Consider the following 18,577-nt stretch of genomic DNA (forward strand, 5'->3'; position numbering starts at 1 on the left):
GACGACGGGGCGGGGCGGCCGTGGCGACGGGGACGACGGGGACGGGGACGGCCGGGGCGGCGACGTCGACGGGGGCAGCGACGAGGGGTGGGGACGGCCGGGGTCGGCGACGAGGGGCGGGGGCGGTGACGTCGACGGGGACGGCATCGATCAGGGTAGGGCGGCGCGACGGAGGGAGGAAACAGAGGGAAGAAACAAAGGGAAACTGAATTTTTTTCAAGTGTTGTATATATAGGATGGACCTTTAGTACCGGTTGGAGCCACCAACCGGTACTAAAGGTCTGTTTTGGCCGGGCCAAGCGGCGGGAAGCGCACCCCCTTTAGTACCGGGTCGTGGAACCAACCGGTACTAAAGGGGGGGGGGTCTTTAGTACCGGTTGGAGCCACGACCCGGTACTAAAGGGGGTGCACTAGCTTCAGGCGGTGGGCAAGTTTAGTCCCACCTCGCTAGTCGAGGGGCTACCGCACTGGTTTATAAGCCCCAGTGCGGTAGCTCTCTCGAGCTCCTCTCCTAAGCAGGCCTACTGGGCCTACCTGTCCTCTTCGCCTAGTGGGCCTACTGGGCCTTTGCGGGCCTGCATCCTGGCCCAACAAAAGGTTGTGTTCCTAGTCGTATGCAGGCCGCTTTGGCCCAGTAGGCGGGCTTTTTTATTTTCTTAATTTTTTCGCTTTATTTATTTTTGTTTTATTTATTTTTGAGTTGTTTTTTGCTGTATTTAGAGTTTCTTTGTGAATATTTTTGCTTTAGGTACAAAAAATTACAAACTTTCTGTTAGTGCCTGTAGTTTTCAAATTTGAATAGTTTAAATTTTGATTTATTTAAAATTTGTGTGGATCACTAGTTTGTGAATAACTTAACTTTGAAAAAAGTTTTTTCAGTGATTCTTTTTTCTTATGTTTAATATTAGCGTGTTTTATCATTATATTCAATTTGGTAATACTTAGGTTATTTAAAAAATGAAATGCCTTTGTAACAGTTCAGTTTTCATCGGAAACCCTGATACTTCGAAAGAGATTGTCCATTTTGTACACGAAGTGCATCCAGTTTTTGCCGTAACCCTCTCTACTTTTTTGCACATGCTATTTGTATGAAATTATGATACCATGCCAACTTTCAACCTTTTCTGAGTTCATTTGAAATGCTTTTCAATTTCAGGGTCATTTATTAGCTAGAAAAATCAGTAAATGCATGAAAAGAATTTGTTTGCACATAAAATTTCTTCCTAACTATTACAGACATTCCCTCCTAGGTGTGAAACACAGAAGAAAGTGATGATAGTGAAGCCGATCACATCCCAGATCTTTGGGTGTGAAACTATTTCTTCGCGTTTGTCCCTTTGCGCCGTAGCCATGGAAAATCTTCATCATTTAACTGGATGCTCGGATCAATATTCACTGTGAATGGAGCAATTTCATCAAACTTTTCATAATCTTCTGACATGTCTGTCTTGTCATCCACTCCCACGATGTTTCTTTTTCCTGAAAGAACTATGTGGCGCTTTGGCTCGTCGTATGATCCATTCGCTTCCTTATCTTTTCTTTTTCTTGGTCTGGTAGACATGTCTTTCACATAAAAAACCTGCGCCACATCATTGGCTAGGACGAATGGTTCGTCTGCATATGCAATATTGTTGAGATCCACTGTTGTCATTCCATACTGCGGTTCTTCCGTTACCCCGCCTCGTGTCATATTGACCCATTTGCACCAAAACAAAGGGACCTTCAAATCACCTCCATAGTTAAGTTCCCATATGTCCTCTATGTAACCATAATATGTTTCCTTTCCCGTGTTGGTTGTTGCATTAATGCGGACACCACTGTTTTGATTGGTGCTCTTCTTATCTTGTAAAATGTATTCCATTTATCTGGTACCCTTTGAAAGTAATTATATTCAAAGATGGTAACTGGGACAGCGAGTACAGGTCATTTTGAATATCGCCATCATTAAGGGCACATTTCTGCAACCAACCGGCGAAAGTCCTCGTTTGTTCGCGTGTAATCCAGTCGTCAGACTTCTCTGGGTGTTTGGAATGTAGAAAATTCTTGTGTTCCTCCATATACGGAGCCACCAACGCGGAATTCTGTAGAATTGTGTAGTGTGCTTCAGTGAGAGAATGCCCGTCCATACATATTATTTGATGCCCTCCTAGCGTGCCTTTTCCTTCCAGTCTGCCCTTATGCCGCGATTCAGGAACACCAATCGGCTTAAGGTCAGGAATGAAGTCAATACAAAACTCAATGACCTCCTCATTTTCATGGCCCTTCGAGATGCTTCCTTCTGGCCTAGCACGGTTATGAACATATTTCTTCAAGACTTTCATGAACCTTTCAAAGGGGAACATATTGTGTAGAAATACAGGACCCAAAATGTTAATCTCTTCGCAAAGATGAACTAGGATGTGCGTCATGATGTTGAAGAAAGATGGTGGGAACACCAACTCGAAACTGACAAGACATTGCACAAAATCATTCTGCAACCTTGGTATGATTTCTGGATCGATTACCTTCTGAGAGATTGCATTCAGAAATGCACATAGCTTCACAATGGCTAATCGAAGGTTTTCCGGTAGAAGCCCCCTCAATGCAACCGAAAGGAGTTGCGTCATAATCACGTGGCAATCATGAGACTTTAGGTTCTGGAACTATTTCTCTGCCATATTTATTATTCCCTTTATATTCGACGAGAAGCCAGACGGTACCTTCATGCTGAGCAGGCATTCGAAGAAGATTTCCTTCTCTTCTTTGGTAAGAGCTTAGCTGGCCTGACCCTAATGTATGCCATCTTTTCCGCGCATACGTTGCTGGTCCTCTCATGCCTCTGGTGTATCTTTTGTCTTCCCATACACGCCCAAAAAGCCAAGCAGGGTCACACAAAGATTCTTCGTCACGTGCATCACGTCGATTGCGGAGCGAACCTCTAGGTCTTTCCAATATGGCAGGTCCCAAAATATAGATTTCTTCTTCCACATGGGTGCGCGTCCGTCAGCGTCCTTCGGAACAGGTTTTCCGCCAGGACCCTTTCCAAAGATTACCTCCAAATCGTTGACCATATCATGTACATCAGCACCAGTACGACGGCGAGGCTTCGTCCGGTGATCCGCCTCACCTTTGAAATGCTTGCCTTTATTTCTTACAGGATGGCTTGTCGGAAGAAATCAACGATGTCCCAGGTACACATTCTTCCTACAACTATCCAAATATATACTGTCGGTATCATCCAAACAGTGCGTGCATCCGCGGTATCCCTTGTTTGTCTGTCCTGGAAGGTTACTGAGAGTAGGCCAATCATTGATGGTCACAAACAGTAATGCCTTTAGGTCAAATTCTTCCTGTCCGTGCTCATCCCACGCACGTACACCTGTTCCATTCCACAGCTGTAACAGTTCTTCAACTAATGGCCTTAGGTACACATCAATGTCGTTTCCGGGTTGCTTAGGGCCTTGGATGAGCACTGGCATCATAATGAACTTCCGCTTCATGCACAACCAAGGAGGAATGTTATACAAACATAGAGTCATAGGCCACGTGCTATGGTTGTTGCTCTGCTCCCCAAAAGGATTAATGCCATCTGCGCTTAGACCAAACCATACGTTCCTTGAGTCACCTGCAAACTCCTCCCAGTACTTTCTCTCGATTTTTCTCCACTGCGAACCGTCAGCGGGTACTCTCAACTTTCCGTCTTTCTTACGGTCTTCTGCGTGCCACCGCATCGCCTTCGCATGCTCTTTGTTTTGGAACAAACGTTTCAACCGTGGTATTATAGGAGCATACCACATCACCTTGGCAGGAATCTTCTTCCTGGGGCGCTCGCCCTCGACATCACCAGGGTCATCGCGACTGATCTTATAACGCAATGCACCGCATACCGGGCAAGCGTTCAAATCCTCGTACTCACCGCGGTAGAGGATGCAGTCATTAGGGCATGCATGTATCTTTTGCACCTCTAACCCTAGAGGGCAGACAACCTTGTTTGCTTCATACGTACTCTCGGGCAATTCGTTGTCCTTTGGAAGCATATTCTTTATCATTACCAGCAACTTTCCAAATCCCTTGTCAGATACACCATTCTCTGCCTTCCATTGCAGCAATTCAAGTGTGGTGCCTAACTTTTTTTTGTCAGCTTCGCAATTCGGGTACATCAATTTCTTGTGATCCTCTAACATGCGCTGCAACTTCGTCCTCTACAGATCACTTGCGCAGTTTCTCTTTGCATTGGCAATGGCCCGACCTAGATCATCAGCGGGCTCATCTGATGCCTCTTCTTCAGCTTCTTCCCGCATTGCCGGCTCAGCTTCTTCCCCCATTGTTGTATCATCGTATTCAGGGAACCCATGGCCAGGATAGCCGTCGTCGTCATCTTCTTCTTCATTGTCTTCCATCATAACCCCTATTTCTCCGTGCTTGGTCCAAACATTATAGTGGGGCATGAAACCAGACTTAAATAGGTGGACGTGAATGGTTTTTGACGTAGAGTAACTGTGACCATTCTTACAGCCAGCACATGGACAAGGCATAAAACCATCCGCCCGCTTGTTCGCCTCAGCGGCCCGCAGAAAAGTATGCACGCCATTAATGAACTCGGGAGAGCATCGGTCATCATACATTCATTGTCGGCTCATCTTCATTACACAACACCGAATAGACCAAATTAATACAAGTTCATACATAAAGTTCATACATAAAGTTCATATACAACACTTAATTAAATGCAACATACAAATAACTCTCTAGCTAAAGAATTTAAATGCAACAACAAATGCGATGAAGATCGCAACTAAGGTAACAATTGATCCAACAACATAATGATACCAAGCCACACTATCAACGGCATATTTTCTAATCTTTCTAATCTTCAACCTCATTTTCTCCATCTTGATCCTGTGATCATCGACGACATCGGCAACATGCAACTCCAATTCCATCTTCTCCCCCTCAATTCTTTTCAATTTTTCTTTCAAATACTCGTTTTCTCTTTCAACTAAATTTAACCTCTCGACAATAGGGTCGGTTGGAATTTCCAGTTCACATACCTCCTAGATAGAAATATCTATGTCAACTTGAAGGGCATAATTTGTCATAAACACGAAATGCAACAACTAGTTTTAAAAGAGAATATACCACATCCGAATCATAACAAGGACGAGGGCCGACGGGGACGGATATCAAAACCATGGCACTATGTATAACAAACAACGTACGAGTAAGATAATTATACGATTAACTATATATCCAAATCACACAAACATCAATTTAGTAATGTAAGACATTCATGAACAAGAGCCTCACCACAAGGTGGTGCCCGCGACGGGACGGTGCGGGCGATCGACGGTGGTTACGACGGAGATTTAGAAGGCACTAAGTAAACCACACCTACATATGCAAACTAAGTGTTATTTTTGACCTCAAATTGCATATAAATCAAATACTAGCACATATAATTCCTCCCAAATTAATCACTATACAAAGCATTGCAAGAGCTAATCTAGCAATGAGAGTTGAAAGGACAAAGTTGCTAACCTTTGTGATCATTTGAATGGATGGGGGCCTTCAAATCTTGACAAAATTTGTGAGGAGCTCCAGAGGAAGAGGGGAAGAACAGAGAGGAGAGGGGGGAAAGGGAAGAACAGAGTGGCTCGGGTGGACGAAGGGTTTATGTACGTCGACCTTTAGTACCGGTTCGTGTCACGAACCGGTACTAAAGGTGCTGGAGGGGCCCCAGACTAACAACACCCTGCCACCACCCTCTGTAGTACCGGTTCGTGGCACGAACCGGTACTAAAGATTTGCCACGAACCGCTACTAATGAGAACGGCCGGCTAGCCGTTGGAACCGGCACTAATGGACACATTAGTGCCGGCCCAAAATCAAACCGGCACTAATGTGTCTCATATTAGGTCCTTTTTCTACTAGTGATGGCTCCTGGATCATCGGATTAGGTGCATGCACCCTCTTCTCCTCAAGATCAATTTTCTGAGCTACCAAGCTCCCCCTCATCATTTCGTCCTCTAAGAAGACTGCATGTCTCGTTTCTACAAACTTTGTATATTTGTCTGGGCAGTAGAGAAACGAAAACCCTTTGATCTGTGTGGATAGCCAATGAAGTGGCAACTCACTGTTTTCGGATCTAACTTTCCAATGTTTGGATTAAACATTTTGGCCTCAGCAGGGCACCCCCACACCCTGAAGTGTTGTAGGGATGGCACCCTTCCTGTCCATAGCTCATACGGTGTTTTGGGCACCGACTTGCTTAGTACTCTATTGAGAATGTGAATGGCGGTTTTAAGCACCTCCATCCATAATCGCAATGGCAAGTTGGAATAACTCATCATGCTGCGCACCATATCAATAAGTGTACGGTTGCGCCTTTCAGCTACTCCATTTTGCTGAGGTTCGCCCGGCATTTTGTGAATGGTTTTTCTCATATGAGCATTTTCCATGTTATGGTATTGGTGCACAGGACAATAGAAAATTCAGAAACTTGCAGGCTAAACAAAGGGAGGCCTATTGCTGCGACCTACCATCACCCAATCTTCTGGTGGAATGCCTATTGCTTTGCACAGCACTACGGGTATTTAACTGTTTAAGGGCTTTAATCAACAGCATTCTTTCTACTTGCGCGTGTATTTTGCTCCTCTTTAAAGGAGCACACTTGATACAGTTTTTAGGTCATGTGAAGTGACTAAGTTGGAAATCACTTGTTGTTGAATTTCTGCTCTTCCTTGCAGCATCGAAAGACAACCACTAGATGAACGCTCTACTCTCAGAATTTGGAGATGTCAGCAGGGATTTCCTGGAAGATATTGGAAGAGTTCACCGGGAAGTGCTTTGGCAACTTTCACTTTTTGATGAGAAGAAAATAGAGCCTTTCATTTTTTTTGATGAGAAGAAAATAGAGCCTGAAGCTTGTGGCACAAATTTTTGCTGGTAACCAAACAAAGCAAAAAGCTCTACAAAATTTAAGTACGAAACTGTCATCCCGTGCTTACAAACAAAATCCACATGTGTACAAAAGCAATGTCATTCACACTGACACAAAACTACTACGAGTACTTCAAAGACCATACCAATAAGACATCCAGCAGTAAATCTGTATGTGCTAGTAGGCAGTAACAAACTTTTCCCTGTTTTGGTTTGAGAAACGAAGGCAGCAACTAATTACTAGGCCTAGGTGTTGCCCACTCAACATGGAGGATGAGGTTATCATAACCATAGCCATTGAGCTTGCTGATAGCCTTCTCAGCATCCTCCCTCTGGACAAAGTTGACGAAGCCAAAGCCCCTGCTTGATCCAGTCCTCTGATCCAGCGCAACATAGACTCGGCTAACAGGGCCAAATGCACGGAACAGCTCGAGGAGGTCAGGCTCACGGGTGTCCTCGGATAAATTGGTAACGCGGACAGAGTTCTCATCGTTCCTGCGCCTCATGTCGTGTCCACCATCTTGATAAACAGCATCCTTCCTTAGCCTCGGAGGAACATATGAGCTCTTAGCAGGATCATTCGGTGCCGCAGGTCCGTCAGAAGTAGGAGGCCTGTCCAGAGTATCGACAAGATCCTTGTAGGGGCACTTTGCGGTCCAGTGGTCACCCTTCTTGCCACAGGATCTGCAGACCATGAGAGCAGTACCTTTGTTTGCCGTTTCCAGTGCATCATTGGAAGCACTTGGTTCATCAGCCTTGCTCCCTACAATCAAGTGAAAAGTTAGGAAATAAGATGGGGGCATGTTTATGGACTAAAGAACCACAATAAGGATGGACCAACAGCAGTGTTCATGTTAGAGCGTGAGCAATGGCCTATAAGATGGGGACATGTTTAGGGACTTCAGAACCACAATAAGGATGGACCAACAGCAGTGTTCAGGTTAGAGCGTGAGCAATGGCCTATAAGATGGGGGCATGTTTAGGGACTTCAGAACCTCAATAAGGATGGAGCAGCAATAGCAGTGTTCAGGCTAGAGCGTGAACAATGGCTAAATAGACAAGTTACATTTGTGATTTGTGTGGCCTATGGAAGGAAATTTAACATGGCCCCCATCAGCCAAGAAACAGCTTGCAGGAACCTCTAAGCTACTCCATAACCGACAAGGCATCACAAGTTCACAACTGCAATTGGAAATCCAATGATCGGACACTATACATGGCCTGCAAGCAGCGTCCTTATTCAAAGAAACCTATCTAGCTAGATCTCATGAAATTGATTAAACTCAATCGCAGGTTCTCTTAATGTATAACTCGTGCAATTTTCGTAGCAGATGTGCAAAACTAGCACTATGTCCTAGGAGTATTACACAACCAGCACAGCAGCGTTGCTTCAAAACACGCGAATCAAGAAACCTTTGGTGACAAACAACATATTATCCGACAAAACACAGATGTAACGATGATCTAGGTGGGGATGGAGAGAGGATCGACGTACAACCTGGGGCGCGTGGGCGCTCGAGGAAGATCTCCTCGGTGGAGACGACGGTGAGGCGCGCGGAGGCGTCGTCGCCGGAGGCGGCGTCGCCGAACTTGGCCCAGGAGCGGCGCTCGACGGCCGCCTTGGAGAGGCGCGTACGGGCGAGCTTGACGACGCGGGTGGTGGTGGTGACCTTGACCTTGTTGCCGTCGTCGTCGAAGCGGTAGTGGATCGTCTTCTTGAGGCCGTTGGCGTCGGGCCCGACGACGACCGGCGGCGGGAGCAGGAAGTCGAGGTCGCCGCCGTCGTCGTCCTCGTCGAGCTCCCCCCACCGGATCTTCGCCGCCGCCATGGCTGCTTCGCCGGGGTTCAGGGTTCGGGGGTGCGGCGGCTTGGTTGCGAACTCGCGAGCTGTGGGACGTGTGGCTCGGATTGGTTGACGGCTATATCGTGTGGCGTGGCGTCGGGAGGTATATGGACTGCGGGCTGGACTCTACAGCTTGGGAGTTGGGACCTTTGGTTGCGTTTCCGTTTCCGTTTCTACTTAAGTCGGTTTGTAGACACACCGTGCGTGGCACGCAATGTTCGATAAGCCAGAAAATTCCACCTTTTTAAAAGCAAAGGGCAAGCTTGAGGGCCACGATAGGTGAGCCCAGCGAGTTGGGCCCCCTTTTTTTTTAGAAGAAGAAGCTGGGCCCTTTTAAGGGCTAAATCCTCCTCCGCTTTCGGCCGGCCCAGTTACCTTTTTTCCTTCGGTTTTTAAAACGCTAAAAACATGCGTACTACGTGATTCTATCCCGCGGCCCAGCCAACCCACCTGACGTGTGTTGCTACATTCTTTTTCTCCTTTTCAGCTTTTCCTTTTTTATTTTCTTTTTCTTTGTTTTAAAAATACGTGATCCCTTTCTTTTCTCTTTTTTCCTTTCCTTTTTTTTAAAATACGTGAACTTTTTTCATCTGAATTGATGAACTTTTTTTTGAATCCGGTGAACTTTTTTTGATATTCATGATTTTTTTTTGAATTTGTGAACTCTTTTTGAAAATTGGTGAACATTTTTTTAAATCAATGAACTTTTCTTAACCAAAACTGATGAACCTTTTTAAAATTTGTGAACTTGTTTTCAAAATCTAGTGAACTTCTTTCAATTGCATGCACATTTTTTTATCAAAACCGATGAACTTTTTCCAAATCAATGAACTTTATTTCAAAATCCGGTGATTTTTTTTCAAATGCATGAACATTTCTTTATCAAAACCCATGTACTTTTTCCAAACCAATGATTTTTTTTAAAAATCTGGTGAACATTTTTCAAATTAGAGATTTTTTTATATGAAAATCAATGAATTTTTTCCAAATCCGGTGAACTTTTTTGAATATGTGAACGTTTTTCAAAATTGATGATTTTTTTTATTTTCATGAACATTTCTTTGAAAATCCGTGAACTCCTTTTCAAAATCGATGAACTTTTTAAAAAATCACAAATTTCGGTTTCCTTTTTTCAAATATTTGTACTGGGACTGAAACATGGGTCAAGTAGTACTGTTTTCCAATAAAGCACAACAAAGTGATATGGTGTAGTGGTTCTCTAGCGAAGTCCATTGACAATACATGTGGGTTCGAATCACACGTACAGTTTGAGGTGTTTTTTGAGGATACTCGAGCGAAGCTGGGCCGACCCACTACTGGGACTGAAACATGGGTCAAGTAGTATTGTTTTCCAATAAAGCACAACAAAGTGATATGGTGCAGTGGTTCTCTAGCGAAGTCCATTGACAATACATGTGGGTTCGAATCCCACGTGTAGTTTGAGGTGTTTTTTGAGGATACTCGAGCGAAGCTGGGCCGACTGTCACGGCTCCGTCAGATCCGACGTCACCGGACGACAGACAGGTGGACCCAGGGTCCACCGGTCAGACTAGCACCACGCATGGGGTGACTGCCAGTGGCCTGGTTAGGTGTGTGTTGGTGTTGTGTGTGTGTGGACTACTTAGTCCCAGGCTGTAACTGAAACAAACATCGATGGAAAATATACAGAAATGTCTGAATCTCTCTCTCGTTCTCTGAACTCTCTCCCTTGTTCTCTGATCTCACCCGTTCCTCTCCTCCCCACCTATCTTCTCCTACCAACCCACCAGAAATCCAGTGAGATCCACCACCGGGGCCTCACAATTGGTATCAGAGCCTAGATCATGACCGCCTGCGCTCACAATCTCTCGACTGGGCCGTAATTCCACCGCGAAGGGTGCGAAAATTTGTTTCCCAAATTTTCGCCCAAAATCCCGAGCAGGGTTAGCCTTATTTGGAGCGAGCCGCAATGGCGCCGTCGAAGCAGTCGCAGCCGTCTGCACAGACTAAGCTCGTGTTGGGTTTCGTAGTAATTTCAAAAAATTTCCTACGCGCACACAGGATCATGTGATGCATAGCAACGAGAGGAGAGTGTTGTCTACGTACCCAACGCAGACCGACTGCGGAAGCGATGACACGACGTAGAGGAAGTAGTCGTACGTCTTCACGATCCAACCGATTAAGCACCGAAACTACGGCACCTCCGAGTTCGAGCACACGTTCAGCTCGATGACGATCCCCGGACTCCGATCCAGCAAAGTGTCGGGGAAGAGTTTCGTCAGCACGACGGCGTGGTGACGATCTTGATGAACTACAGCAGCAGGGCTTCGCCTAAACTCCGCTACAGTATTATCGAGGAATATGGTGGCAGGGGGCACCGCACACGGCTAAGGAATCGATCACGTGGATCAACTTGTGTCAACTTGTGTCTTTAGAGGTGCCCCTGCCTCCGTATATAAAGGAGCCAAGGGGGGAGGAGGCGCCGGCCAGGAGGAGGTGGCGCAGGAGGAGTCCTACTCCTACCGGGAGTAGGACTCCCCCCCCCAATCCTATTCCAACTAGGATTCCCAAGGGGGAAAGAGGGAGAGGGGTGGCCGGCCACCTCTCCTAGTCCTAATAGGACTAGGGGAAGGGGGGAGGCGCGCAGCCCCCTTGGGATGCCCCTTTCTCCTTTCCACTAAGGCCCATGATGGCCCATATGGCTCCCGGGGGGTTCCGGTAACCTCCCGGTAACCCGGTAAAATCCCGATTTCACCCGGAACATTTCCAATGTCCAAACATAGACTTCCAATATATCAATCTTTATGTCTCGATCATTTCGAGACTCCTCGTCATGTCCGTGATCACATCCGGGACTCCGAACAACCTTCGGTACATCAAAATGCATAAACTCATAATATAACGGTCATCGTAACCTTAAGCGTGCGGACCCTACGGGTTCGAGAACAATGTAGACATGACCGAGACACGTCTCCGGTCAATAACCAATAGCGGGACCTGGATGCCCATATTGGCTCCTACATATTCTACGAAGATCTTTATCGGTCAGACCGCATAACAACATACGGTGTTCCCTTTGTCATCGGTATGTTACTTGCCCGAGATTCGATCGTCGGTATCCAATACCTAGTTCAATCTCGTTACCGGCAAGTCTCTTTACTCGTTCCGTAATACATCATCTCACAACTAACATATTAGTTGTAATGCTTGCAAGGCTTATGTGATGTGTATTACCGAGAGGGCCCAGAGATACCTCTCCGACAATCGGAGTGACAAATCCTAATCTCGAAATACGCCAACTCAACATTGACCATTGGAGACACCTGTAGTACTCCTTTATAATCACCCAGTTACGTTGTGACGTTTGGTAGTACCCAAAGTGTTCCTCCGGTAAACGGGAGTTGCATAATCTCATAGTCATAGGAACATGTATAAGTCATGAAGAAAGCAATAGCAACATACTAAACGATCGGGTGCTAAGCTAATGGAATGGGTCATGTCAATCAGATCATTCTACTAATGATGTGACCTCGTTAATCAAATAACAACTCATTGTTCATGGTTAGGAAACATAACCATCTTTGATTAACGAGCTAGTCAAGTAGAGGCATACTAGTGACACTCTGTTTGTCTATGTATTCACACATGTATTATGTTTCCGGTAAATACAATTCTAGCATGAATAATAAACATTTATCATGATTATAAGGAAATAAATAATAACTTTATTATTGCCTCTAGGGCATATTTCCTTCAGCTCGTACTCGCAGCCATGGGGGAGAATTCTGAGAGTATCCAGTCGGCGTTGGCTACCTTGCTGACCAAGTTTGAGGCCATGGATCTGCGGATTTCCAAATTTGGCAAGCAAATTGAGGCGACGCAAGAGAACGTCGACGCGACTCATCATCGTCAGGCGGAGGCGGGTGCTACACCTGCAGGTTCAGGTGTCACGGAGCAGGGCACAACCTCGACCACTCGCCTTGTTCCGCGGCTCGCTAATCTGCAGCCACCGCTTATGGAGTCACCGGAGGAGCACCAGGAAGGGCATGTATTCACCACTGCACCTCCCTCACCACTGGAGCAAGCTCCTGGCCGAGATCCTCCACCCGCACCGCGCCAGCAAGTCAGGCCAGGGCGGGAGTTCGTCCCAGAACAGGAGCATGTTGCTGCACCTCATCGGGATTATGGGCAGGAATGGGTACGGGTGATGGAGTCCTGGATAAGGGGGTATCCGGGCAGCCGGACTATGTACATTGGCCGGACTATTGGACTATGAAGATACAAGATTGAAGACTTTGTCCCGTGTCCGGATGGGACTCTCCTTTGCGTGGAAGGCAAGCTTGGCGATTCGGGTGATAGATCTCCTTCTCTGTAATCGACTTTGTGTAACCCTAGCCCCCTCCGGTATCTATATAAACCGGAGGGTTTAGTCCGTGGGGCAAGAACAACAATCATACCATAGGCTAGCTTCTAGGGTTTAGCCTCTACGATCTCGTGGTAGATCAACTCTTGTAATACCCATATCATCAAGATCAATCAAGCAGGAAGTAGGGTATTACCTCCATCGAGAGAGCCCGAACCTGGGGAAAACATCGTGTCCCCGGTCTCCTGTTACCATTAGCCTTAGACGCACAGTTCGGGACCCCCTACCATAGTTCGAGACTCGCGGTAGAGCCGAACACAGACTCCGCCGTTAAGGAAATCTGCGTCACCGGACCCCCGGACCTGTGTCCGGATGTGGGTTCCGAACCATGCACGCCCAGGCCTATCGAGTCCGATTGGGCTCTGATAACCCACAAGTGTAGGGGATCGCAATAATTTTCGATAAGCAAGAGTGTCGAACCCAACGAGGAGCTAAAGGTAGAATAAATATTCCCTCAAGTTCTATCGACCACCGATACAACTCTACACACGCTTGCCGTTCGCTTTACCTAAAACAAGTATGAAACTAGAAGTACTTTGTAGGTGTTGTTGGATAGGTTTGCAAGATAATAAAGAGCACGTAAATATAAGCTAGCGACTGTTTAGATAAAGATGCAATAAAGTAAATATAGCGAGTGTGGAAAAGCGGTGGTAGGAGTTGTGGAATTGTCCCTAAGCAATTGACTATGTTACTAGACCGGTAATCACTATTGCAATTCTATTTGAGGGAGAGGCATAAGCTAACATACTTTCTCTTCTTGGATCATATGCACTTATGATTGGAACTCTAGCAAGCATCCTCAACTACTAAAGATCATTAAGGTAAAACCCAACCATAGCATTAAAGTATCAAGTCCCCTTTATCCCATATGCAACAATCCCCTTACTCGGGTTTGTATTTCAGTCACTCACGCAACCCACTATAAGCGAATCATGAACGGATTGCAACACCCTACAACAGGAATCCCTCATGCTTGCGCGACACAGAGGGCACCATAGGACAGCACCAATAATAAAACATTCAACTCAAACCAATCATAGCAATTCATCAATCATCGGTAGGACAACGAAAATCTACTCAGACATCATAGGATGGCAACACATCATTGGAAAATAATATGAAGCATAAAGCACCATGTTCAAGTAGAGGGTACAGCGGGTTGCAGGAGAGTGGACCGCTGGATATAGAAGGGGGAAGGTGATGGAGATGTTGGTGAAGATGACGACGGTGTTGGTGAAGATCGCGGTGATGATGATGGCCCCCGGCAGCACTCAGGCGCCACCGGAAGCAAGGGGGAGAGAGGGCCCCTTATTCTTCTTCTTCTTCTTCTTCCTTGACCTCCTCCCTAGATGGGAGAAGGGTTTCCCCTATGGTCCTTCGCTCCCATGGCTTGGGAGGGGCGAGAGCCCCTCCGAGATTGGATCTATCTCTCTGTTTCTGTGTTCCCTGATTCTGCCCCTTCACCGTTTCCTTTATATCTGGAGATCCGTAACTCCGATTGGGGTGAATCTTTCTCCTAGATTTTTCTCGTAAAATTAGCTTTCTTGCGGCAAAAGAAGGGCATCAACTGCCTTACGGGTGGCCCACGAGAGTCCAGGGCGCGCCCCCTGTCTCGTGGCCACCTCGGACACTGTTTCGCGTTGATTCTTCCTCCGGAAAATCCCAAATATTCCAAAATAATTCTCCGTCCGTTTTTATCCCGTTTGGATTCCGTTTGATATTGGTTTTCTGCGAAACATAAAACATGCAACAAACAGGAACTGACACTGGGCACTGGATCAATATGTTAGTCCCAAAAATAGTATAAAAAGTTGCCAAAAGTATATGAAAGTTGAAGAATATTGGCATGGAACAATCAAAAATTATAGATACGACGGAGACGTATCAGCATCCCCAAGTTTAATTCCTGCTCGTCCTCGAGTAGGTAAATGATAAAAAAGATAATTTTTATGTGGAATGCTACCTAGCATAATATTGATCATATGTCTAATCATTGCATGAATATTAAGACACGAATGATTCAAAGCAATAGTCTATCATTTGACATAAAAACAATAATACTCCGAGCGTACCAATAAAGCAATCATGTCTTTTCAAAACAACAAGGACAAAGCAAGCTTATCCCTACAAAATCATATAGTTTGTCCATGCTTCATTTTCGTCACACAAAAATGCTCCCATCATGCACAACCCCGATGACGAGCCGAGCAATTGGTTCATACTTTTTAACGCGCTTCAGCTTTTTCAACCCTCACGCAATACATGAGCGCAAGCCATGGATATAACACTATAGGTGGAATAGAATATAATGATGGAGGTTATGTGGAGAAGACAAAAAGGGAGAAAGTCTCACATCGATGTGGCTAATCAACGGGCTATGGAGATGCCCATCAATTGATGTCAATGTGAGGAGTAGGGATTATCATGCAATGGATGCACTAAGAGCTATAAATGTATGAAAGCTCAACAAAAGAAACTAAATGGGTGTGCATCCAACTTGCTTGCTCATGAAGACCTAGGGCATTTGAGGAAGCCCATCGTTGGAATATACAAGCCAAGTTCTATAATGAAAATTCCCACTAGTATATGAAAGTGACAACATAAGAGACACTCTATATGAAGAACATGGTGCTACTTTGAAGCACAAGTGTGGAAAAAGGATAGTAACATTGCCCCTTTTCTTTTTCTTTTTTTTATTCTTTTTTTCTTTTTCTTTTGGTGGGCTTCTTTGGCCCCCTTTTTTATTTAGGCTTCTTTGGCCTTTCCCTTTTTTTCCTTTTTTATGGGGCAATGCTCTATAATTATGATCATCACACTTTTATTTACTTACAACTCGATATTACAACTCGATACTAGAACAAAGATATGACTCTATATGAATGCTTCCGGCGGTGTACCGGGATGTGCAATGAAAACATCATGCTAGCTATCTTACGATCATGCAAAGTAATATGACAATAAATGCTCAAGTCATGTATGTGATGATGATGGAAGTTGCATGGCAATATATATCTCGGAATGGCTATGGAAATGCCATGATAGGTAGGTATGGTGGCTGTTTTGAGGAAGATATAAGGAGGCTTATGTGTGATAGAGCGTATCATATCACGGGGTTTGGATGCACCGGCGAAGTTTGCACCAACTCTCGAGGTGAGAAAGGGCAATCCACGGTATCGAAGAGGCTAGCAATGATGGAAAGGTAAAAGTGTGTATAATCCATGGACTCACATTAGTCATAAAGAACTCATATACTTATTGCAAAAGTTTATTAGCCCTCGAAGCAAACTACTACTACGCATGCCCCTAGGGGGATAGATTGGTAGGAAAAGACCATCGCTCGTCCCCGACTGCCACTCATAAGGAAGACAATCAAAGAAACATCCCATGCTTCAAATTTGTCACACAACAGTTACCATACGTGCATGCTACGGGACTTGCAAACCTCAACACAAGTGTCTCTACAATCCACAACCACCCACTAGCATGACTCTAATATCACCATCTTTATATCGCAAAACTATTGCAAGGAATCAAACATATCATATTCAGCGATCTACAAGTTTATGTAGGAATTTATGACTAACCATGTGAATGACCAATTCCTGCCATCTCTCTAAATTGATATAAGTGAAGCAAGAGAGTTTAATTCTTTCTACAAAAGATATGCCCATTCTCTAACAAATATAAGTGAAGCAAAAGAGTATTCTACAAATGGCGGTTTTCTATGTGGAGAGAAACAGGCAATCCAGACTTCAAATGATATAAGTGAAGCGCATGAAGCATTCTATAAAGCCATACTCAAAAGATTTAAGTGAAGTGCAATGAGCATTCTATAAATCAACCAAGGACTATCTCATACCAGCATAGTGCATAAATGAAAAGTGAAAACTAAATGCAAAAGACACTCCAAGACTTGCACATAATGCATAAACGAAACGAATACGAAAACATACCGATACTTGTTGAAGAAAGAGGGGATGCCTTCCGGGGCATCCCCAAGCTTAGACGCTTTGGTCTCCTTGAATATTTATTTGGGGTGCCTTGGGCATCCCCAAGATTGATCTCTTTCCTTTCTTACTTTTCCTCATATCGAGACCTCCTCGCTTAGACACTTCATCCACACAAAACTTCAACAGAAAACTCGGTAAGATCCGTTAGTATAATAAAGCAAATCATCACTCTAAGTAACGTAGCAAACCAATTCATATTTTATTTTTTCATTGTGTCTACTGTAATATAACTTTTCCATGGCTTAATCCACTAATATAAATTGATAGATTCATCAAAACAAGCAAACTATGCAACAAAAACAGAATCTGTCAAAACAGAACAGTCTGTAGAAATCTGAACATCCACCATACTTATGGTACCCCAACAATTCTACCAAAATTAGGAAAACTAAAAAAGTTGTATAGAAAGACAATGAAAAAAGAATCGGAACCAGTTGACATTCCAGCTAAAAATGTAAAATCGTGCACTACAGCCAAAATTTCTGTCCTGCACCATACAAACCAACAAGCATTGTAAACATCCTAAAGGCAAACCTTGGCGCGTTATTTTTATAATACAATGGAATTGTACAAGGGGATAATTATTTTTGATGAAAAGTTTCTGCAATCAAGATTCAAAAAGTTTCCGTGAGCATGAACAAAGTTCAAGGAGCTCTCCCACTTCAACAATGCTTATCTTTCTCACTTTCACTTTCCTTTTTGAAAGTTTTTAGGTTCCCCTCTTAATTTTTTTTGTTTTTAAACTATATAAAAGCACTCAACAGAAATAAAGGACTCTCTAAAACTTCCGGATTGTCTCCCTGGCAACGCTTTCTTTAAGCCACTAAGCTAGGCATTTAGTGCTCATGTAATGGATCCACCCGGATCCCAAGGTATATCAAAGCCAATTTTAATTAACAATGATTTGTAATTTAGTAGTGAGCACAAAGTAACATATATCATGCAACAACGAAGTCTAACTCTCTTCCTATGCATCAGCATGTCATAAAAGAACAATTCATGCACACATAGTAAAGGCCAATGCATAGTATAAGCAGATTCTTGCAATTCTATCGTGTTGGAAACATAAAGAGGCGGAGATGTAGTTCCTCTCTCATAATAATTGCAAGTAGGAGCAGCAAGCACATGCATATTATATCTATCAAAATCATCATGTGCAACGGTAAACGGCAACTCATCAATATAATCCTTAGTAAGCACAAACTTCTCCGATATAGTGTAGTTTGGAGAATTCAAAAAGATAATAGGACTATCATGTGTGGGTGCAATAGCAACAATTTCATGTTTAACATAAGGAACTATAGCAAGTTCATCTCCATAAGCATAATTCATATTGGCATCTTGGCCACAAGCATAGCGAGCATCATCAAAAAGGGATATTTCAAGAGAATTAACGGGATCAT

The 18,577-nt window shown here is 44.5% G+C and overlaps 1 protein-coding gene across 1 annotated transcript; it reads right to left on the bottom strand.

The window, feature by feature from the left end:
• Nucleotides 1-6,932: 6,932 nt before the first annotated feature.
• On the bottom strand, nt 6,933-8,930 carry LOC119293336 (eukaryotic translation initiation factor 3 subunit G-like). The gene is made up of 2 exons (XM_037571842.1): nt 8,417-8,930; nt 6,933-7,681 (listed from the first exon to the last, which is right to left on the bottom strand). The coding sequence occupies exons 1-2, from the start codon at nt 8,745-8,747 to the stop codon at nt 7,152-7,154; spliced, it is 861 nt and encodes a 286-aa protein (XP_037427739.1). The 5' UTR covers nt 8,748-8,930; the 3' UTR covers nt 6,933-7,151.
• Between the last annotated feature and the right edge of the window lie 9,647 nt (nt 8,931-18,577).

Source organism: Triticum dicoccoides, chromosome 4B, assembly GCF_002162155.2.
Source record: "Triticum dicoccoides isolate Atlit2015 ecotype Zavitan chromosome 4B, WEW_v2.0, whole genome shotgun sequence".
In the NCBI taxonomy this organism is placed as follows: Eukaryota; Viridiplantae; Streptophyta; class Magnoliopsida; order Poales; family Poaceae; genus Triticum; species Triticum dicoccoides.